Here is a 24,019-nt window from a genome sequence, read left to right as displayed (position 1 = left end):
CCGGCTCAGTAATCTCAGTTTCTTTACTCTTATATGTTTGTAAATTGTACATTTTTTGCTTTAAAAATGATTAAATTATGTTGTTTTTATCTTCCGATTAAGGTTTTTATGCCTTTAGTAAATCTGTGTGCAATATTTTTAGGATTATCAACAATTTTAAAGTTGCTTAAGTGCCGCTAAGCCTTTATTTTCATGGCTGCCATTGATTGTTTACATCTGAAACAGCAAACTAGTGTATTTGTTGCCAATCTAGAGAAACTTAACTTTGCAACAAAAAAGGAAACGCCTTCATTTATTATTGCCAATTAAATCATGCTTAATCCTTTCTGGAATTTTTTCGAGGAAATAAGTGCTTAAGATTTACTTCGTAATTTTTAATATAGATATTTTGAGTTTTTATGTATTTTTGCCTTCTCGCGAAGTGAGAACTGAATTAATTAAATGAGAAATACTCAATCGTCTGTGAAAAACTGTTTCTTTTTTGTTTTGTTTGCTTAATTTTTTTATACAACATTCTAGCCTTATTATAGTATTTGAATAGAACATGTGGCAACGATTAGATAATTCTATTCTTTAAATGATATAAATTTTGTGCATTATGAGTTATAATATGAACGAAATATAATGCTGTTAAGTGAATCTAGCGCTAGAATGTCGCTATGGTCGCTACAGTGAATTTTAAAGAATGCATTTATTCTATTGTGGTTTATGCGGTGTCGGCGAAGTAGATTTAATTCAATCCAATAAGTTTAAATGAAATGCAAGAAAAAATGCGTATAATTTAATATTCCGTACAAGAAAGTCATGTGGTGTACACATCAGATTTTTTAATGTAGTAATAAGTAATTTATAGATTTTAATACAAATTAGTAATTTTTAATGAATTTTGGTAAAAATTTATGCATCAGTTGATTATGTACTTACTAAATATAGTAATATGTGTTCCTGCTGTAATTCTTGATGGATTCAGAGCGCTAATAGTTTTGTACTGCCTTATGTTTTTTTCTTATAGTTACACACCTTACTTGTTCACCAGTTCGACGGCTTCGAGCTTTTTCCTATTCGATCTTCCGTTAGCATAATGCATTCCCAACTTGACTTATTACCATAAACTTATAAATTATTAAAAAATAATAATGTATATTTTTAGGTTATTGCCTTTTATCATTCGAAATTTTCAATCTTTCTACAAAGCGTAGGGCTTCTTCCCAGGTCACTGATGTTGGAAACACCGTTCAACTGGAGGTGGAGTATTCGGTGTCCGCCGATAACATCGCGGAGAAAACAACGCAAGGCGAAAACTTCGTGCTGCAAAAGATCGTGGGAGAAAACATCGCAGATCTAAAACATTGTGGTACAAAACATCGTCGTTGAAAATACAGCGGTTCAAAAACTTCGCAGTTTAAAAACATCCTCTTCGAAAATATCGAGGTAAAAAAAAGTGTCTACAAATCATCACATGACGATAATATCGCAGACATGCTTTTTCATTTTCAGGTTTTAATAATTATTATTATTCTAATAATGGTTTGAGAGCGCAAGATGTAAAGAAGGATAATTTTTACCTTCACATTTTTTTTATTAACTAATAAAGTTTTGCTGAAAAAGTAAGAAGGAAACTTCTGCATAGAAAATTAAATACAACTAATGGATTATACTTCTCATGAAAAATTACCAGTAAAAACTTTATAAAAAATGATTTATTAATGGCCTTTGTTAGTTAACTATGTCGGTTTAAAATTCCATTAAGTGCTATAAGTTGCATTAATTTTCTATGCTTAAGTTTCCTTTTTATTTTCTCAGCAAAAAAAAAAAATATTAGTTAATAAAAATATGAAAGTAAAATTGCCATGCTAAAGCCTGAATAAAGCATGTCTGCGATGTTATCGTCATGCGATGATTTGTAGATACTTTATTTTTTACCACGATATTTACGACGACGATGTTTTTAAACTGCGAAGGTTTTGAACCGCTTTATTTTCGACGGCGATGATTTGTACCATGATGTTTTAGAACTGCGATGTCTTGTCTTTGCGATGTTTTCTCCCACGATGTTTTAAGCACGACGTTTTCGCCTTGCGTTGTTTTCTCCGCGACATTTTCTTCCGCGATATTTTCGGCTGTAACCGAGTATTCAAGAGCTCCAGTTTCGAGTCCCGGCAAGGGCAGTGCTAATTTTTCATGTCTCCAGGATCAAAATACCCTAATGTCTCTACAGTGGTCCCCGAAGTAAAAGGTGGTGAATGATGATTCTTCACAACCAATACTTGGCGATTAGGTCTCATAATTCCCAGTCGCCCTTTAAAAGGGAGAGTATACATGGTTAGTTAGTTAGTTCTAGCACTGGCCCCCAGCCCACCAAGCAGGCGAAACCTGCCACATGGCTATGAGGGGACAGGCCAAGCCACAAAACATAACAAACAATTCTGTGTTTTTTCCTAAGTTTAAAATCTTTATAAGTTTTACTTTCAATTAGTTATTATTATTCACATCTTCTTTATATTATCAAAATTGATCTTAAATTTATAAGTTACTTCAATTATTTCTGTTTTCAGTATGCTTTGAATCGCCGAATTTATTGCAAACTTTACATATATCATTTCACTGGAGGTGGAACCTTTTTAAGTAAGCAGGGAAACTTCCATGTGCAAGAGAATTTGATTGACATCTACATCTCCTAAAATTCCCATTTTTTTTGCTAATTTTTAAACATTTTAGATAGTTTTTGTTTGTTTCAGAGAGATCCCATAAATTTTTCCAATCTGTAATAAGCTTGTCATATATTATACTACAGCCTTCTTTTTCGAATCTTGAATTCGAAAAAGAAGACCGAACCTTTTCGGTCCCAACCCCCAGGTCGGCTTCTTTCACTAGAGCATCATCTCTCTCAGTCCCATAATGACCAGCGTGAGCTTTGATCCAATATAAATTCAAAATATGCTTCTTTCGTAGTTCTAAATATATATGCTTAATTTCATTAACAATATTATTCTTTTGAAAGGGGCGGGAGGAGTATACTAGGTATTGGCATTGGCACTAATTCAGACAACATTACCTGGCTGCTTCTAGAGCGACCTTACATGATACAGAGGCCTTCCTTAGTTGACTGTATTTTCTTTCTCTTTTCTACATGGCTTCGTGTAGCACACTCGGCGCGTATTTGAGAGATTCAGGTTCGAGTCCCGGCGAAGACATTGCACATTGTTCACGATACCTGTTTTAAAGAAAACCTAATAATTCTACAATGAAACTAATTTTTGAAAAATATTGAAACTAATTTTTGATCCCCTTCTGTCGACACTATTTTCTTGATATTTTCACACAAATGAATTTGCAGTGAAAAAAAAAAAGAGTATTTTCAAAACTCATTACAGATATTTTTTATGTACTAAATCTCTCTTCACTATTTCTTGTTTAACGGCCAAATTGATCATCTTAGAATTATGAGCTTTATACCATCAGATAGTCTAGAAATACATAGCACTCCAAGTGACTGTTTTATGGAATTTCTAATGATTTTATGTAATTTGTTTTCTGCCCCTTTTGAGATGAATTTTAAATCCCTTTCTTATGAACCTGGGTTCTCTGAAATTTTTCTCACATACGTATTTTGACGAAAATACAGTATCCCAAAGATATATTTTCAAAATGAAAACGAGATATTGCATTTTCTGCCCAGCTCGCTTATATATTTCATGCTGATATTGAGAAAATCAGCAACCCAATCTTTTAAATTTAACTTATCATGTTAAGAATATTGCTGGTATTTACACATAGTATGAATTTACGTACAAGTTTATTTTAAATCTCAAGAGAAAGAGCATTCAAATAATTCGCAGTAATAGCGTTAAATATATTTAATAAGACTTATTATTATTATTATTTTTTTTTTATTTTTGCGAAAATTTTGCTCGCAATATTTCAGATCAGATAAGGTTTCAAATAACAGCTTTTGATTTATGCTTATATTCATCAACTGAATATTACTAGGTTCTGTTTTAGATACATATGGTACAGGAACTCAGTAAGGAAAACATTTAAGAAATTTGAAATAATTTAATAACTCTGTAGACAGTTTTCATTCTTTAAATTGCGTTTTCTTAGTTTGCATTTTTTTCGAAAAATAGTTTTTACTCAGAGTCCTAAAACTTACTAAAACTCAAAGTCCTAAGCCTAGATAAGGACTAAATTATATTTTTACTGCTTCTTTATTATAATATTATTAATTTCTATTAGATAATAGAAATAAGGATGGATTTTGCAAAACATTGAAAGGAAATATTATTGGAATTAAAAATGTAACTAAGATCACATTTTTTTCAAAGTTTTACATCTAAGTATACTTTTTATTTTTTCTTAGAAACTAATTCATTAATCACAAAATCGATTCTTAAAGTTATTAAGAACATTCTAATAAATACAATAAAATTGATTATAATCACTGAAAATTATAGGAGAAGAAAGATATTTTAATTGTTAAATTTTTCTTTAAATAAGTTAAATTAAAAGAAAGTTGACAAAAATGTTTTTTTTTTCGTGCTTAAAATCATTTTACTTAGCAAATCCATTTAATAATAAATCTAAAACATAGTAAATAATTCCAAACTTGGAGCGTAAATAGCGAATTCTCATTTTCTTCCAGCTTATGCGATAAAACGAAACCGCATGTTGATTGAGGGAAATCTTTTGACGTAGTAGAAGAAAAAAGAGTGTGATTTTTTTCCTTTTGCTCGTGTAAAATACATTATTCCGTTGCAGACACTAGTATTTTGACAGCATGCGAAAGCAGAAACAGGGAAATACGATATCCAGTAACTTCTCATGTTTTAAATTGCTGATTCCAAATAAAATAGATGATTCAAAACAAAGCTGTATATTTAAAACAATTAAAAAAGATTTTATTTATACTTTTGAGTTAAAAAAATAACAATTCTTTTTCCCAGTTTAAAATATATGAGCATGCGCTACATGTGTCTCATGTCTAGAGAGATGAGTCAAGGCGCTTTGGCTAGGTACACTTGGCCGGGAGAAGGCTTTAGGCTAGGTCCACTTGTGAAGGCAGTCGTACAGCCAAATTTATGCAACAGGTGAACTTTTAGCATAACGTTATTTAATCAAAAGCAGTATGGCCTGTACTGTGTCCTCAAATATGTTATCTGTATTTTGTATGTTACAAGTACAGCATAAAGTAACCAACGTGTAATTCTGTGTGTAACTTCTTTGTTATGTGCAATTTTGTTCTTTACTTAAGCCTGTTGTATCAAAAATATGTCTTGTATAACCAAGTTACGTATATATAGTCAAGTTATGTCTTATTATTAATCGATTGCATTATTCAGAATCTATGTTGAATTGTAAAGAGTTGTCCTATGTTGAATTGTTCAGCATAATATGTAGCATAGAATGTACTATAGTGTATTAAGTGTAGCAATGAGTTTGGCAAATGTGCCTTAAGTACAGTGCAATGATCAATGCAGTGCATATTAATAAAATGTATACTGTTACGAGTATGTGTAGCAGTGTGTTAACATGCGATGTAACCAGGAGAATGTTTAATTCCACATACAGAAAAACACTTTGTCCTTGTATGGCCATGTACTGTCTTGATTTGGAAGTGTAGTTCTAGATAGTTGCGGGATCCGGAAGATACCCAATTAGTCTATGCAAGCCGCCCTGGTGTCTGGACCTGCTTTCACTTGTGGGAGCAGTTAGTGAAGAATAAGCCAATGCTTAGGCTGGATTTGCTGATTTTCTACTCTACGTTTGATTCAGTCAGAACTTATGATTGTTCACCTCCAAGTCAGCCGAGTTCTGTTCCTATTAATGTTCTTCAGTTTGTGCAATTGTCACGTTGGCATGTTATTAATTTTATTTTCGTTTAAACTTTTATTTGTGATATTTTTGACTTATATTAACCAAATTGCTGTTTTATCCTAGCCAAGCCTAGCCTATTACGGTTACCTCAGATTTTTTGCTAGTTTAGAGAAATAACGCAAATTTATACCATATGATCAATGATATTATGACAGCATAAAGTTATATTTTTACATTTTAGTAGATTTAATTAAAAGCAGATGACTAAAACATGATTTTTATGTATTTTACTTTGCATACTACACTTTCGCATTGCACTCAAAATTGAGTTTGGATGTCTCATTGCTTAATTCGTCTGTTATCTAATGAAATTTCATCTTACGTTAGTAATGAATTTTGTCTTTGGATTCTGTATCTTATCTCAATTCTGCTGGTGATATGAAAGTTTCAAGTGAAATAGCTAAAAGGCTGTCAGCTAGCAATCCTAATGTGTATCTCAATTTAAATTGAATAGTGCGGGTTGATAATTCGGTCTTGACAGCGATGTTGGTGAAATAATGATACCTTAATTTTAAAGCAATCATGCTTTTAATTTCAAGCATATTTTACAGATTTAATGTCATGATGTTTCCTTCAAGCTCTTTTTTACTTCCTTGTACGAAGTAAAGGAAGTATTCTAATCACGGAAAATTCCGGATATCATATTTCAACGAAAATATCCATTTTTACTGCTATCGAATGCAATTTAACGATGTTATGGCGTGACATCTGTACTTAAAGACAGAATAAATGACTATTTTCCAAAAGGATTGCGAAAAGGATTTAAATTGTATTCAGAATAGATTTCTTAGTGATGTCTGAACATACATACGTAGGTACGTATCTCGCATAACTCAAAAATAAGTAGCCTCAAAACGTTGAAATTTTGTATTCAGAATTGCTATAACATGTAGTTTTACATCTCCCTTTTTGGTATATATATGTTACTGTGAAAGACCGAAATTGGAGAATGTCAACTTTCACCGGTGAATGTCAACATTCACATAGTCGCTTGGTGTATGTCCGAAATACTTTCCAAATACTCTTATTTCTGACTTACACCGGTCAATGTCGACATTCACTATGTACTAATGTTGAATGTTGAACATATAACAATATTATATTTTCTTCTCCGTAATTCAGTCGCGAATAAACGCACTCGAGACTTGAAATAAGAACTTAAGAACATAAGAACCTAAATCACACAAGACATTCAAAATGAGAAAGGAAAATAATAGAAGTTAAAAACTTACTTAATTATACAGTACGTTCTAAATGACAAAATAAAGTAACAGTAATAAAATACGTACTAAATTATGTGATTCAAATCTTATTTATTGCAACAACTTAAACTATTATGACACTTTATGACCTCTCTTTTCGATCTACACCAGAGCATATCTCTGATTGTCGACATACACCGGTGAGGGTCCGAATGTACAAGAATGTAATGCAATATTCGATCTTTCACCGACATATTTGGTGAATGTTGACATTCTCCGGTGAAAGTCGACATTCTCCAATTTCGGTCTTTCACGGTAGTATACATACCTAATCTATTACCCGGCTCCGTGAGTTCAGTTTTTTTTTTTAATTATTATTCTTATATGTTTGTAAATTGTGCAATTTTGCTTTAAAAACTATTGAATTATGTTGTTCTTATCCTCCGGTTAAAGTTTTTATGCCCTTAGTTAATAGTGAATTAAGTCAGTTTCTGCACCTTCAATGTTCTTTTGCAGAGTGGGGCCAAATGTAAACTTTCAGTTTTATGCCCCTAAAAATCTGCCTTGTGGGCAGGCTGTTCGAATTGCTTGTTTTTGCGTAAAAACTCTAATTTTAATTGCAAAAATTGTTTTTAATAGTTTTAACTGTATTTGTTTTATATTTTCTGTATTTTTCAATTTTTAATGAAAATATTTTGAGATTTTATGCATTTTTTGCCTTACCCCGAAGTGACAACTGAATTAATTGAATGAGAAATCCATCTCGAATGAAATTCGAGGAAGTAAGTTTAAATGAAATTCAGCAAAAGTTGCGTATAATTTAATATTTCATGCAAGGATGTCTTGTGGTGTCTTTCTTTATCTGCTGTAATTGTCATAAATCGTTTTAAATGGAGTATTTTATTCTTAATTATATGTAACAGAAGGAAAACATAAAGGAAAATATTATTGATGTACTTTGTGAAAGAGAAAAGAGTATTAAGTTAATAAAATATATATGCTAAATTATTATCATAAATTATAGTTGAGCATACTATAAAATAGTTGCTATCATAAATTATAGTTGCGTTATACCTCTTTTACTGTTACCTGTGGATTTAACTGTGTTAATCTGAACTTCCCTTAAATGAAGAAAGTTGCTTCTGTGTACATACATACCTGAGGTTAATTCGTTTCATATCTTTCTCATTAAATCCTTTTCTAAGCGCTAAGGCTATGAAGTTCTGGCAGAACAAAACTTCCTCTACTTGCACTTTGCATCGGCCAGTTCTTTTTACCCAATTAGAAGCAATATTCAAAGCATAGATATAATCAACGATCAGTACATGAGTGCCTTTTTCAACTTTAAGCAATGTCTCATCCACCGTCTTTGCGGAAAATATAATTGAATTATTCTGCATTCTCTTCCACAGATTAGCATACTCCTGACTTGTCTGTCAAAGAAAAAAATTAAAATTAATATTTTTTTTCTTTTTCTTTCTTTATTTGTTTATTTAGTTATTCATTTATTTTTGTAAGATAAAAGTAAAATCAGCTCATTGCTGTAATTGAGTCCACCAACGGTCGAACGACAAAAGTCGCTGAATGCTGGTAAGTTCGGTCGGTGTTCGAGTCTAGAACCGAACTACCAGTTCGAACCGGCTAGTTGCCTGAACGTTTACGTGTTTTTCCTCGTGTGTAACGTGAAGAGTCTGTTTCCTTTAAAACGTCCTCCATGGGGTATCCATGCTTTCCGTTTAAATAAATAAATAATATTCTGATAATTTATTTAAATGTTAAGAAATCTCAGCATAAATTTTGTGTACCATTGAAAATGTTAATATAATTAATGTGGGATGAAAACTGCAATAAATGTTAATATAATAATGTGGGATGAAAACTGCAATAAATGTTATACAGTCTTCTAGAGTTTTAAGAATAAGCACTTTAGGAAAGAGTAAATTTATCTTTATTTCACAAAATCTCTAATGTATTATTAAATTAACTTGAAATGTTCTTAAACTTATTAATAATTATTCAAGCAGAGAACATACACTGTGCAAAAAAAGGACAGTTCTATATCTCCCGTTCTACTGGGTCGATTGACGAAATTCAAATTGCGTTTTTCATGTCTCGAAAGCGCGACTTGGGATATATATTAGACTTATATGTAGCATTTTATATGGTATTTTGACACAAAATTATACTTTTTCTGAAATGACATGTCAGGTGTTTTTCCTATTTCGATTCTACGACTGAAATTATGCCAATGTGCCAAGTTTTGTTAAAATCGCACGAATAGTTTTTAAAAAATTTGCTCTCAAAATCTTAGCTCCTCAGTATTAACTGAATTTGATATATACTTATTAATATCTCTTTTTTGACCAAACTTACTTGATTCCTTCTTCCAGAATTCGAAATTTAGTCTCTTAATCCAAATATAATTTGCGTATTTTTTATGATTAGTTTTTAATTTGTATTTTTAATTATTTTTTAGAAATTTTTTGGAAAACTTTTTGTATTATAACCTGTAAAATCATCTTAAAGTAGATGTATTTCTAGGCACACCTGCAAAAAATTAGAGTTTTTTATTCAAAATTTTCTAAGTTATACATGAATTTACACACTGGAGCGTTTTGAAATTTGGCATCATTTTTTTGAGCGGTAATAACGGCAAACCATAATACGCACTTTGTTAAAATTATTTGAAAGTATGAACGATGACTTTTCTCTAGCTCGTCTACAATGGAAAAAAGAAAAGGAAAATAGGTTGCCATAAATTAAGAAGTTCACCAAATAAATTATATTTGACGAAAAATGAAAAAATTACGCCAAGATAAATTTTTTAATTTCTCCGTAAATTTCGCCAAATTTTACAAAATTTAATATTCAGGCATAGTTTGAGTCGTAAAATCGAAATATTAAAAAAACATTGGCATGTCATTTCAGAAAAAGTCCTATTTTTGTGTCAAAATACCTATATTAGAACAATGCTACATATAAATCTAATATATATCATTAAGTGGCGCTTTCGAGGTATGACAAACGCAATTTGAATTTCGTCAATTGGCCCAGCAGAACGGGAGATATAGAACTGTCTCATTCCCCCCCCCCCAGTGTACATCAAAGTATAAAAATTAGATACATAAATAAATATAAAAATTAGATAAAGTGAAATTGGAAAGTACATCATGAAAACCTTTTAAAATGATAAAATTTTAAAGGGTTTCTTGTTTAAGATACAGTTTTATTCCCTCTTGTATTCCTTTTTTATGATGAAACTAACTTGAATTTCGGAAACTTATTCTTTTTAACAATACGATTTTATGATTGTAAGGGAAAACTGAAGTTTGTTACTTTAGAACGTGAAAATCTTTATTTGAATGCATAATAAAATTTGCCGTTATTATTATTATACTGCTATTAGTAATATAAGTTATCTGTTAGTAATATAAGTTGATATTCTCATACTGAATAACAAACATTACATTATAAGATCTTGAAATGAAAAACAGCAAAACTATAACTAGTAGTGCCAATGTAACCAGCAAAACTATAAATGTAGTTAGTTACCGAAGCTTATTTTCTAGCTTTCTATCAAACACAATTTGTTATTTCTCCGTAATTATCAACATTATTGATTAACCCAATGCATTGAAGATAATATAAGTTACTTATTATGTCTATATGCTTGAAATAGATTGCCTTTAAAAATAGATCTTTTTTTTTTTTTTTTTTTGAGGAACGGTTTTTGATTTTAACTTAATTTGGAACTTAATTTTATTAGAAAATTTGAACTTAGTTTAAACTTCATTTTATTAGAAATATAAAAAGCTAAATTTCATTCCACATTTTTGCAGAAAATTGTTATTAATCGGAAGTATAAAAGAAAGAAGACAAGCAATCATATGTAAAATTTCATTGTAATTACATTATAAAACATATTTTATAACGTTCACATTAATGAAAGTTGAGTTAAAATTATTGTTCATATTACCATGACGAACATTGTTATTTCTTTAAATTTTCATTTATAAGTACTAAAGAAAAATATTTACTTTACGGATTTTTCAGAAATACTAACTCAATGTAACGTTTTATAGAAATGAATAGTATAATCTCGTCGTATCGAACAAGTTTTGGCTTGGTTTTGTTTATTTGATTATGACAAAGAACACGACGTATCGAATAAGAAATTTCAAAGCTGGAATAATGAGTTTGATTTATGTTTAGTAGTTTAACGAAAAAGTGTTTTAAATTATGATTCTTATTTTAATTTAATCTTTCTTTTATATCATATGCTTTAATCAGTATACATCACTTAAAAATAAAATCTAGTTCATAATGAATATTAATATAAAAATAGCTTAGAATTTTATGAATTGCAGCAGAAATTCAGATTTAGACGCTATAAGTTACTCTACGCCTCTTCTTAGTCTACGTTACCACTACTATTAGTCTACTGTCAGCTCTACTTTAGATTGCACATAATTTTGAATTAAAATACAGAGTGATTCTAAATTACTTTTTCAGTTTAAGAGAGGTGATAGTACTCATCCAGATGAGCAATAATTACCATAGAACATAGAGACACATTCCACTCTGAGAGGCAGAAAAGAAGAATATTAGAATTCCAATCTGAACTTACAAGTGTTGGAAAATATCTAAATTATTAGGGGGAAATTATCTATTAGAGGGAAAAACTACCTTGATATCAAGTATCAAGTTAGCAGTTGTTTTTCTCTTAGCCATCTTCTATCCTAGCTTCCTAGACTTACTCTGCTGCGCTCATTCTACTTGAAGCACCCTTCTATGGGATACGAAGTTCTGACAGCCGGAACTCAGCATGAGCTTTTCATGCTAATCTCGGCATGCAGCGGGCGTTGGAGTTAGCTGATAATATTCAGCCCTTGATTACACAATTAACTTGTTGCAATTGTTTGCGAAGTTGAGACCTTGCCAACCAAAAATGTGCATTTGAGTGTTTGCCATCAAAGTCTGAGCTCGAATGAACACTCGAACTCCCAACAATGTGTTAAGTTCAGATTGGAATTCTAATATTCTTCTTTTCTGCCTCTCAGAGTGGAATGCGACCCTATGCTCTATGGTAATTATTGCTCATCTGGATGAGTACTATCACCCCTATTAATTTGTGAAAGTAATTTAGAATCACCCTGTATAACAAAACGTCTGGTGTCATCCCCGTCGTGTTTTAATGGATAGGAACGTTCCCTAAAGAAGAAGGATCAGAGTGATTTAGTTTTATATTAATGGATCACACACTTAACCGGGGATTTAGCTTATCTGCGTTTTCGTAATTGGTTAGAATACGCGACAATTTTATATATTTTTTGTTTCAATTTTTTGCTTAATCATTTACAGTTTTTTTCTTTTAAAATTTCTTAGGAAACAAGAGTATTAGTTTAAAGCAATAAACTTATTACTAATTAAACAGAGTGGTGTGGGGACCAAAGGGTGAAATATTTGTTTTAAGTAAATAAAAACAAGAAGGGAAAAATTAAAGTATGTTAAGTTAAATAGAGTAATGTGAAAATGGTATATTAAAATTATTGAGAAAATTTCCAGAAATTCTGAGATTAATTTTGGGTGTTAAACATCTGTTAGTACGTCTGTAATGTTGAATAATTCATTTCTTTCATTCTTAAACTAAATCATAGCAATTTAAAGTTTTTTACTTCCTTGTGCGAAGTAAAGGAAGTATTGTAATCACGAAAATTTTCGGGTGTCATATTTCAAAGAAAATATCCATTTTGACCGCTATCGAATGAAATTTAACGATATTTTTGCATAGCATCTCTACGTAAGGACAGAATAAAGAATTCTTTTTCCCCAAACGGATTATAAAATTGATTTAAAAGGGATTCAGAACAGATTTTTTTCGTGACGTGTACATATCTATGTATGTAAGTATGTATCTCGCATAACTCAAAAATGAGTAGCCTCGGAATGTTGAAATTTGTATATAGGACTGCTATATCATGTAGTTGTGCACCTTCCGTTTTGGTTGCAATTCGGCCGTATCGAAAGTATATGAATATATTTTATATATATAACAAAGAGGGTGTGTGTGTGTGTGTGTGTGTGACCACATAGGTCTTTTTTCGTTTGTTCTTACTACTTAACTTTAAATTATATATATATATATATATATATATATACACACACACTTTGTTATTCAGCTCGGTGACCTCAGTTTTTTTAATTCTTATATGTTGGTAAATTGTGCATTTTTTAAATGATTGAATATTTAAACTCTGTAGAAAAAATATGCGTTCTCGGTTTCGACGAAATGCATATAGATTCTAAACTTAGCTATGACTCTAAACTGGACCAAATTCTCGGTCCTTTTCAAAAAGTGCAGTTTGGTTTAATCAGAGGTCTCATTTCGCAGTGGAAACAACCAATATTTTTTTGATTTTAACACTCGAATGAAAAAGACATATTCAATCATCTGGGCTCACCAGCGGCCGGGCAGAAAAGTCGCTGAACACTGGTAGTTCGGTCCGAGGTTCGAATCCCGCGAACGGGCTGGTTGCAATGGGCGTTTTCGTGGTTTTCCCCATGTGTAACGTGTATACGAGCCAGTTTCCCTTAGAAAGTCCTCCACGAAGGCATCCCTTCCCTTAGGCAGATAGCCCTCGAGGCTTTGCCATAATCACACACGCAAACACAATCATCTGGAGTAGAAGGGAAAGCAATAGTGTCTGATTTAGGATGATCTAGTACTTTGTGGAAAGAGTTACAGATTTCGATTAATAGTTCTCAGTTTCTAAATACAGTATTGCAGACGAAAAAAAATATGGGTTTTTGCAGATTTAGCGCACTGCTTCAAATTACTGAGAAATCGCTTATTCTTATGGCTTCCACTTTTTCCTATGGAACTTTCTCCTATATCTTGGGAATTAGAATTGAATTCCGCCAGACAATTTTCGACCGCCGAAAAAGAAGCATTAACATATGTTGCAGGTTATATTGCCTACCGTGTGCGAAACAAAGACCCATCATTGGGAGCAATATCTAAAAATGGTGCTGATGAACCAATATTTTAATTCAGAATGGATTAAATTATTCATTCTTAATTAATATATTGGACTTATTAATAGATTGGAGGTTTGACTACACCTTCCCATTCATAGATGAATACAGTTTACGAGTTCGAAAATATATTTTGTGCAGTTCATGGTACATGTTACTAAAGTACTTAGCTAAGTTACTAAAGTCCCTTTATGTCCCTTATACATAAAGGGAAGCATGTAATTGGCTCTTTAATTAATAAACTGGAGAAACATTATCCTGAAGTTAACAGAGAAGCAATTCGTTTATTTTGCAGAGTGCGAACTTTTATTAGAATAAATTTCTTAAATAGAAATGCATATGATTTTTCTCAAAGAAAAGCAGCCCTAAAGACAAAAAGTGGATTGCTTCGAATGTGGCAGCCAATAAATAATATTTCAACAAGTTGCAGTAGCATTGTGACTGTACAAGAAAGCATATATAATATGTTTTGATTTGAAGTATTTGTAGATGACATTTTAGAAGTTAATAGCGTAAAGCATATTTCAAATGAGAACTAATTTTGTTAAGTTATTGTTAAAGTTATTTTTATTGTATCCTGATTGTATTATTATTGATTCAATGTTGTGCTAGCTTAGCATTCTAGATAAAATATAATAATATAAAATTAAAGTAATTGACATAAGAAGACCTGCCTCCTTAACCCCCACTTTTGAAAAATTAAGTAATTTTTTTTTAGGTACTGTGAGTAAAGTTGTTTTGTCTAAATTAAAATAACAATCTTACATGTATTTATTTAAATGTAATATTGATGTAAGCCTAAGTTACAAAATTATTAAAAAATATGTATGTTATTATATTGAATCGGGAAATATACCAATGTAAAATTTACAATTAGGCTGAAACTCAGATTAGCAGAAATTTTGAAAACTATGCCAATTTAAGGTTGCTTTTTGATTAATTTTAAATAGCTGTTATTATAGTTATCTTAGAAGCAGTAGTATTCTTTTAATTAAATCTCAGATAAAGAAATGATTAGAAATAAACAGGCATTTAAAAAAAACAATCCCTGCAAATTAAAAAAAAGGAACTTTATGTTAAGAGTAGCGTATTTTATTTGTTATTTTAAAATTTGTTAAATTAAAATTTTTTAATGTTCAATGTAAAACGCATACTACAGTAACATTGTCTCTTCTATATGATAACTGTCTTTCACACACAGCTCATTTTAAACGCTGATTCTTCAAATTTAAAACACTAATTTCTATGTTGTCAATTGCATCTCCGCGTTCAGTGTCATTATGGCTACGTCATCACTCCCCGCTGCCTGTTTCAGGGGAAAAAGCTCTATGAGCTAGCCCTTCTCTTTTAAGTCCTGATAGCAGCCATATTTGTTTAGATTTGAAACTTAGCAGAATAGTGAATTAAGTCAGTTTCTGCACCTTCAGTGTCTTTTCCCCGAGCGTAACCAAAAGGAGACGTTCAGTTTTGTGCACCGAAAAATTTGGCTTCTTGCCTGCTGGCCGAATTGTTTGTTTTTGCATAAAAACTTCAATTTTAATTGCAAAAATTGTTTTTAAATTATTTTAACTATATTTGGTGTTTTATGTTTTTCTATATTTTTCAATTTTTAATGAAGATACTTTGAGGTTCCATGTATTTTTGTCTTGCCGCGAAGTGAAAACTGAAGGAATTGAATGAGAAATTATCTCTAATGAAATTCGAGAAAATAAGTTTAAATAAAATTCAGCCAAAAATGTGTATAATTTAATATTCCGTGCAAGGAAGTCATGTGGTGTCCAGATTTTTTTTCTGTAAAATATCCGTTTTTCCTCACAAGCTTCACGAGTTTATCTTCGAAGTGTAACAGATACTGCATACATTCTTTCTTATAATGCACACACTGTCCAGCGAATTACAAACCTTTGAAAGTGTCATTTGAATGCTTGCTAGGGATGAGGTATGCAAATTTGCTTTATGACGTAAATTGCATGTGGTTAAAATGCTAGTAAGTAAGGTGTAAGAATATTTTTCGCGATGAATGAAGTGAAATGGGAAAAACTACAGATCTTTCACATTTGAGAAAGAGCTTATTGTTGGTGCCCGTTTAGCAGAAGCCTCGATTTCGGAGTCAGCAAATCTCACTGGAATCCCAAAAGCAGCCATAACAAAAGTTTTGAACAGTTGGAATCAGAACCCACAGTCCTTCTCTAGAAGACGTAACCGCGGTTCGATCACAGTTTTCCCAGGAGAGTGATCGGCGCCGGCTTCGACAAATTGTACGGCAGAAGAGGGACTCTACTGTGCTTCAATTGACACAGATCGTCTACCAAGGCTCTTCCCGACAGATTTCAGCTCGAACCATGCTCAGAGAATTGCAGAGGCTATGAATGCATTGTCGGGTGCCTGTGGGAAATCCACTCATTTCTGCCCGACATGCAAGAATCCGTTTGCAGTGGTGTCGGGAAAGCAAACACTGGACAACTGAGGATTAGAAAAGGATAATGCGGTCTGATAGCTCACGCTACACCTTATTTTTTACTGGCGAAAGACGTCGAATTTGGCAGGAACCTCATGAAACCATGAATCCATCTTGCTTTACTCGCACTGTGCAAGGGTTTGGTGGGAGTATTCTGATATGGGGCATGTTCTGCTGGCATGGAAGTGGTGCCTTGGTGTTCCTCGAGGGTAAACAAACAGCCATAAGATACTTAGATATACTGAAAGATCAAGTGCGCCGTGCAATGTTGCATTTTTACCCTGATGGTGACGGATACTTCATGGACGATAAAGCAACTATGCATCGTGCCAGAAGTATTGTAGAGACATTAGGTTGATTGGAAAAGCCGGAGAGATGAAAAATGAGAAACGCCTTCGCCGGGAATCGAACCACGGACCTCTGGATACCGGTCCAGTGTGCAGGACCACTACACCACGAAGGCACGCTAGGAAAGTGGGAGAAATACCTTATATACTCCCTTTTTTAAAGGACGACTAGGGTTTAAGGGGACCTAATCCCGAAATCCTGGGTGTGGAGAAACCTCATCCAACACCCTTTTAGTTCGGGCGCCACTGTAGAGACATTAGTTAATTGGAAAAGCCGGAGAGATGAAAAATGAGCAAAGGCCTTCGCCGGGAATCGAACCACGGACCTCTGGATACTGGCCTAGTGTGCAGGACCAATATACCACGAAAGCACGCTAGGAAAGTGGAAGAAATACCTTATAGTGTTCAAAATTGGTTCGCTGAACATCTGTCTGACTTCCAACACCTTCCCTAGACCCCTAGCTCGGATCTTAACCCCATAGAAAATGTATGAGATTAATTTACAAGATCTAAAAAGTTGCATAGCTAATGCATGGTATTCTCTGTATGTAAATGCACTCGAGAAGCATGTAGACTCCATGCTCAAACGAATCAGAGTAGTTATCTGTGCAAAAGGTGGGACAATAAAATATTGATCTTGGGTTTCTAATTCATTGGCCAGTGTGTGTATTTTAAGCATAGGTTTGCAACTCATCTCTTAGAATGTCATCTGGAAAATTTCCAAAAAAAAAACTGTAACAATATCCGATAAAATCGTAACAAACTTCAAAGCTTTTATAATAAGTAAATGTTTAAACTAACCATGAAACAAATTTGTACGGCTGAACCTTTTGTCGTCACTGGTATTACCCATGTTTTTCTATCCAATTCTTCTAGGCTCGAAACAACGGGTCTTAGTTTTGTGATAGCAAAAGTAGACGTTATAGTTCCTTGGAAAGTATATAGCGAATTAATAACTGGTCCTAGAAGCCATGCTGCTAAGAGCACTCTAAAAGAGTTTCGAAACCAGATGTTTCGAAGAGCCCAGTGATTAGTTGTACCGCAATCTGAAAAATAATTTTAAAATTAATGATGGAATAAAGACAAAGCATTATTGCATTTAATCGGTTATTATTATTGAATGAAATATTACTGAGTACATTTGTATAAAACGTAAAAGAAGAAAAAAAATAAAAAATTTGGTAAGCGGGAGCTTCTGAGATCTTTCCTAATTGCAGTACATGCATTCTGGTATTCCCTATTCTTAAATGCTAAACTAATGTGATTTAATATTCCGTACAACTTCGACGTACAACTCAGGTGTTCTGGAATATCTTTATAAATTGTTAAACTAAGATTATTTAACTAAATCTACAACTCAGGTGTTCAACTCAGGTGTTCTGGAATATCTTTATAAATTGTTAAACTAAGATTATTTAACTAAATCTACAACTCAGGTGTTCAACTCAGGTGTTCTGGAATATCTTTATAAATTGTTAAACTAAGATTATTTAACTAAATCTACAACTCAGGTGTTCAACTCAGGTGTTCTGGAATATCTTTATAAATTGTTAAACTAAGATTATTTAACTAAATCTAGAAGATGAAAAATTAATTTACATTCATTTCTAATGTGGCGATTTTTCCAAGGATGTACATAATTTTAAGCGCCGTAGAATACAGGCTATAGATGCGTATAATGGAATATACACCATACATTTATTTCCATTCCAATCGAATGAACATTACTTTGAGTTTAACGAAAAGGAAGTCTTATTTTTGCATCAAGATATAATGTTCCAATGACCAATTTGTGCTTTGGTAGACAGTTTTCGCCTGAACTTGAAGCTTTTCATTTTAAACCACAGTGTATGTTTACTATATTTTTAGAACTCATTAACGATTTAAAGGCCTATCAGAATGCTGGGCTCTGTCGCAATAACAATTTGCACAAACCAAATCCATTTCTGCTCCCAGTTTTGGAATGCAATTTATAAATGAATACAAAGGATTTTAGCCCTTATTAAGTTTTATGCCAAACAGATAATTACATTTTATATATTTTGTTCATATGTTACATTTTTATATTTTAACTAACATTTATAATAAGAAACGTTTTCAGTCGGAGGCTAAACAGACATAATTTTTACAATATTTTATTTCATATTAACTGTGATAAGAAAATTTCACAAAAATAAAAATTTAGAAAATTATGTTTAATAGAATTTTCTTTTTCTCCTTTCTCTTTAGAATAATCTTTGTCCTAGATAGCTTATTTAATAAAATTTTTTCTCTGTAACTAGCTACTAGATTCAAAATCCTCTTTCCAAGGCAAAAATAATTACGAAATTGAAATATATCTAGAAAAACTTGTCATAATATATTTCTAAAAGAACAATTGTGAGCAAGGTAAAGTAACAGTAAGGCACTGTTCATCAATAAATTGCTACATTGCGAAAAACAGCAGTTAGTAGAATTATGTTTATTTTCCAAATTCATTATAATGAAAAGATTAAATATTAAATTTTCTAGTAATTTCGAGGCACAGAGCAAATCCCAAGCTTTGCCAAAATAAAGGCTGTTACACGGAAGTGCGGAAAAACAGATTTTAGATGGCAGTTACTCGTATAAGTACGGATGTCCATGAGGTTTCAAGTCTCTGTCAAAGTGGTTCTGTTGCGGAGCCGCAGAGTTAGCATGATGAGACTATACTACCAATAGTGAAATGCTGGTGTCTCACTGACTTGTACTTATATCTGTGCCTGGATGGCGGATGTTGTTGTACCATTACGTCTGCAGCCACTGATCAGACATTGATTTGTTATTAGGTAGAAGATGCGGAAAACGCGTCGGCCAGGTCAGAAGCTTAAGCTGTGTACTGAAGAGGGGCAGAGCGATGTGAGCAGCATGCGGTCTTGTATCGCTCTGCTGAAAGACTTGGGCAAAGAAGTCTTGAAGTTATTGCACAATCAACGAGCATTAAAACCCGAGCAACGCAATAATATCAGTATACTGAATATGTGGACTAGACGTCAAATGAGGTATATACTTCTTATCTTCAATAAAGGTACTGGGCCTGGTTTGACTATGAAGATGAAGAATGCAAGCTTTCAACGTTCATCTTCTATGATATACTATTTATATACAAATACGACTATCTTTATGCTCTAAGCCAAAACGACTTCCATCAATGAAGATGAGATCACGCTATTGATGCTCCATATGTATTACGCTGTTAAAGCACCATTGTAGATTCCTGGCTGCAGCGTCCCAAAGAAATAGGAAGACGTTCAAAAGTCGCTAGCTAACAGTATGTGACACTGCAAACATAATGACACAGTACGCTAGGATATTTTTGCTATAAATTTTCGTATTCCATAGTACATAATATGGCTATATGATCCCTAATAGCGATGCGAGAATGGTATCTGTAGTCTCGGACATTAGTGATTTCTAGCCGATGAGGTCTCGCACGTTGTTGTGTGGGATCCTCCTTGGTTCATCGACTGCTAATTTTAATACGAGTCATTGTATCTCAATCAGCGAGAACAGTAATTTCATAATACTATAAATCGCAGTCCTGGTAAGCTACGATTCTCTTAAAATCGAATTCTGAAACGTGCTGGTGTGAGTTTCTTTCTTCTTGTGGTGAGGCATAACACGAGCTTCAACCCCAAAACAACAAGTAAACGAAAATTCTTAAGGAAAATTTGTCATTTCAAGCTGCTTTTTCCCTACTTTGAGGTGTCATTACCATTTCCTTTTATGTACGCATATCGTGAAATGTTAATCATTTGTATATCCCAGATATTTTTACCTTTTATATAAATGTTCGGTCTTTCGTGGCATAGAAACTTTAATGGCCAGTAGTGTAGAAGCAACGGTTCAGCTTAACTGAATACCTGAAATTTTTTAAATTTTTATTATGAAGTTTAATAAAACTTCAAGAACGTATATTGTCGGTATTTTCACCGAATAAATACGTATTTTAAACTAACATTATTCTTATTATTTAAATTCTGCTCATATATTTTGATCTTTAAGTTAAATGAGTATTAATTTAGAGACTTACCGTGACCAATTAAATAACACCAGAACACCCAAAGATATCTGGATAAAAGAAGAAGTTGATTGTCTTTCCACCCATTGAGAGAAACGTCATAAATTAAAATTGAGATAAGTGCTCCTATGACGATGGTCACAAAAAGAAGTAGCCATACCTGATAATATGATGAGAAATCAATCAGTTCGAATAGAAACACTGAATATATTAGTTTGTACATTATTATACATATATCATGTATGAAAGTGAAATAGAATAGATTTTAGTTAAAACATCAGCACCAGTACTCTTTCTCATTGCTAGAAGGCCGAAAGATTTTCCATTTCATTATTGCATTACTTTATCTTGGAAACAAGTGTTAGCTCTCGTAATATTTTTAAAATGCGTAAAATGATTCGTTTTTTTTTTTTTTTTTTACCGCATCACATGTAAAATACAATCGCCATATTATGGAACGGCAACTATGGGTAAATTCTACCGGCACGAAACATACAGATTGGTTCATTGGCTACCCCATTTAACTGAAGCTTGATTTTAAAATAAGGTAGGAGAAGAAAACAAATAAAATATCGTTACATAAAATTATTTCATTATTAATGTTTTATGTAGCAGAAGATTGCGAATCATCCTTTTTATTGTTATACATTCTAATCGAGTAAAAAATCATAGTTTACCTATCCCCCTAAAACTAAATATACTGTTTCGAAATTGTTCGAAACATCTGCAAAAATTATAGACATATTTACGTCTTTTTACATTTATTCAGATTGGTTGGATTGTTGGGAAATTCATGTGTTGTCTTCCACATGAAGTACATCGTACTGGCAGGAAGTTCCACACTTCCTGCCAGTACGATGGCACGATCACTGATTATACTACCATAGTACATCCAGTATAGTGGCAAGATCGTAAATTATACTACCACATTGCATCTTGTATTGTATTCCAACAAGGCAGATGTTTAAGTACCTGTCGCAAACTTGGATCCTTCCTTTGGTTCATCGACTGCTCTCGCTGGACATCACCTGAATTGAACATTTTGTGGAACATCGTTTTGCACCAGAAACCGCCGCCAAATACCCAAACTGTATTTGTGTATAGCATATGCTGGTTAACATAACTGCTCTTTTGAAGAAATTTCTACAGAGTACTCACTGATGTCTCATCAACACGATTTAATGTTTAGAACACATTTAGAAAACAAATAATTTAGATACTTACCAAATTCGGCATTCCGTTGCAAATACCAGAATTCCTAAATACTTTATTAAAAAATTGTGAAATAAACTACAAAAGAAAAGTTACACACTTTTCTGGAAAAATAAAGAATCTATCTGCTATATTATTGGTCTCTAACTAGTCTTTTAATCAAGTTTGGTTTGGTTTATTTAAAGCACTCGAGGGCTATCTGCTTAACCCTCTGGCTGATCATCCCACGATTTCCACGGGCAACTCAAATGTAGCAAAATTTGCTCATCCCGCGATTTCCGCGGGCATGTGTTTTTCTTCCTTTATTGAGGAGCGCATCTCGTTTTTTACCCGTTTAACCATTGAAATAAATTATATACAGTATTAGGTGTTCAGTTTAAGTTTTGGCCAACAGATATCGTTAATTGTCCACTAAATTGCGGCATTTGAAGGCACGTGATATCAGCGCTCAAACCTCACTTTTTGCCGCTTTTTTCTTACAGAAATGGCTGCTAGAAAACGTTCAGCGATTATCTTGATTATTTAATTAAATTATTGAATTATTGATTAGACTAATAATTAGATTGATTATTAATTAGATTTATTGAATCTGGTGCAAAGACTGTGAAGTTTGAACTCTATTATTCTAAACTACATTTTTCAGGTATTTTTCCATCAGCGCTTTATATTTTCTTAAATTTTATACATTTTACTTTTTTATATTATGCAATAAATAGAAATTAACTGTAATTCGACTGAAATTTATTTAAAAAAAGATTTTTTTTTTGTGATAACATTGGAAATTGTTTTTTTCTGGCAACTTAGTTTCTCATGATACAAATCTATATAAAAAATATTTTCTAGAAAGAAAATGGAGATTTTTCAGTTCTCCTATATATATAGATTTAAAATATACAAGAAAGAAAAAAACGCAATTTTGGAAGCGATTTCGGTCCACAAATTGAGGAGTCAGAGGGTTAAACAATCTTTCTGCGATATAAACGATATTCATCAATAATCTTTGAGAAGCTGTGGATATATGGAGAAATCAGCGGCCAATAAATAGCAGATTTTGTCCAAAATCTACAATGAAGAGAAGGCAGACATTCTCTTTGCTGTATATTGGAGGATATATTATTCAAATAACATACAAACAGTCTGGAATTAAAAAAGAAATAGATCATATTTTATCTTCATTTTTATTCCATCCATATTTATTCTCTTGAGTTAGGAGCATCGTAGTGTTAAAAAAGTTGCAATGTGAGAAAACGCATAGCTCTGAATTTCAATACTTTTATTAAGAATATTTACGAACAGCAGGTATATGGTACAGTAGAATGATGTAAATAAAAATAACTCATTTAAAATTAATTTATATCATAATATATCAGACTAAACCTACCTGCCAAGAAAAAACCTTAAAATAAAGAAACATATTTCTTTCAGTTGACATTATGCCAGTTAGCATTCCAAGTTTTGAGAATTCTAAGCAATTTGTGAAGTCAGCAACAGCAGCTCTTTGTTCGGATGCTACAAACGGTCCTCCAATATCAACTTCCTAAAATTATTACATAATAATAATGAATTATGAAAGCAATGCACTTATTATGTACAAGTCTCATAAGCGTATATTTAAAATGATTTTAATACAAAATTAATGTAAACTGAAATTTTAATCCCAAAATATCCTCCTAGGATTACTTTAAGGACATAACATATGGTATATGAAGGTTTCTAGGATTATTGGAGGATATATTATTCAAATAACCTGTGGACCTGTGGATCTTTCTCACATAGTTGCACACATTCACTAGAAACTATGTACCATTTCTGACTAATAATATTAAAGTAATGTTAAAAAAAGGAAGCTACG

At 32.3% G+C, this 24,019-nt stretch overlaps 2 protein-coding genes across 2 annotated transcripts in view; one reads left to right on the top strand and one right to left on the bottom strand.

The window, feature by feature from the left end:
• The window catches only part of LOC118192775 (uncharacterized), a 153,607-nt gene that overhangs the window by 66,354 nt on the left and 63,234 nt on the right, over window positions 1–24,019 (top strand). The window lies entirely within an intron of this gene.
• Window positions 1–24,019, bottom strand: part of LOC118192773 (putative glutamate receptor) — a 45,400-nt gene that overhangs the window by 10,481 nt on the left and 10,900 nt on the right. The window contains exons 5-8 of the mRNA XM_035363789.2: window positions 23,549–23,704; window positions 20,968–21,115; window positions 17,718–17,962; window positions 8,235–8,509 (exon numbers count right to left, since the gene is read on the bottom strand). Of these exons, the coding sequence (XP_035219680.1) occupies window positions 8,235–8,509; window positions 17,718–17,962; window positions 20,968–21,115; window positions 23,549–23,704 (824 nt within the window). The remainder of the gene's footprint in view (window positions 1–8,234; window positions 8,510–17,717; window positions 17,963–20,967; window positions 21,116–23,548; window positions 23,705–24,019) is intronic.

This window comes from Stegodyphus dumicola, chromosome 12 (assembly GCF_044657685.1).
Source record: "Stegodyphus dumicola isolate Sdum_Otavi_A_Nest chromosome 12, ASM4465768v1".
NCBI classification, from domain to species: domain Eukaryota; kingdom Metazoa; phylum Arthropoda; class Arachnida; order Araneae; family Eresidae; genus Stegodyphus; species Stegodyphus dumicola.
Note: the sequence above shows the minus strand (reverse complement) of the source record. Positions and strands in the feature narration are given on the sequence as shown.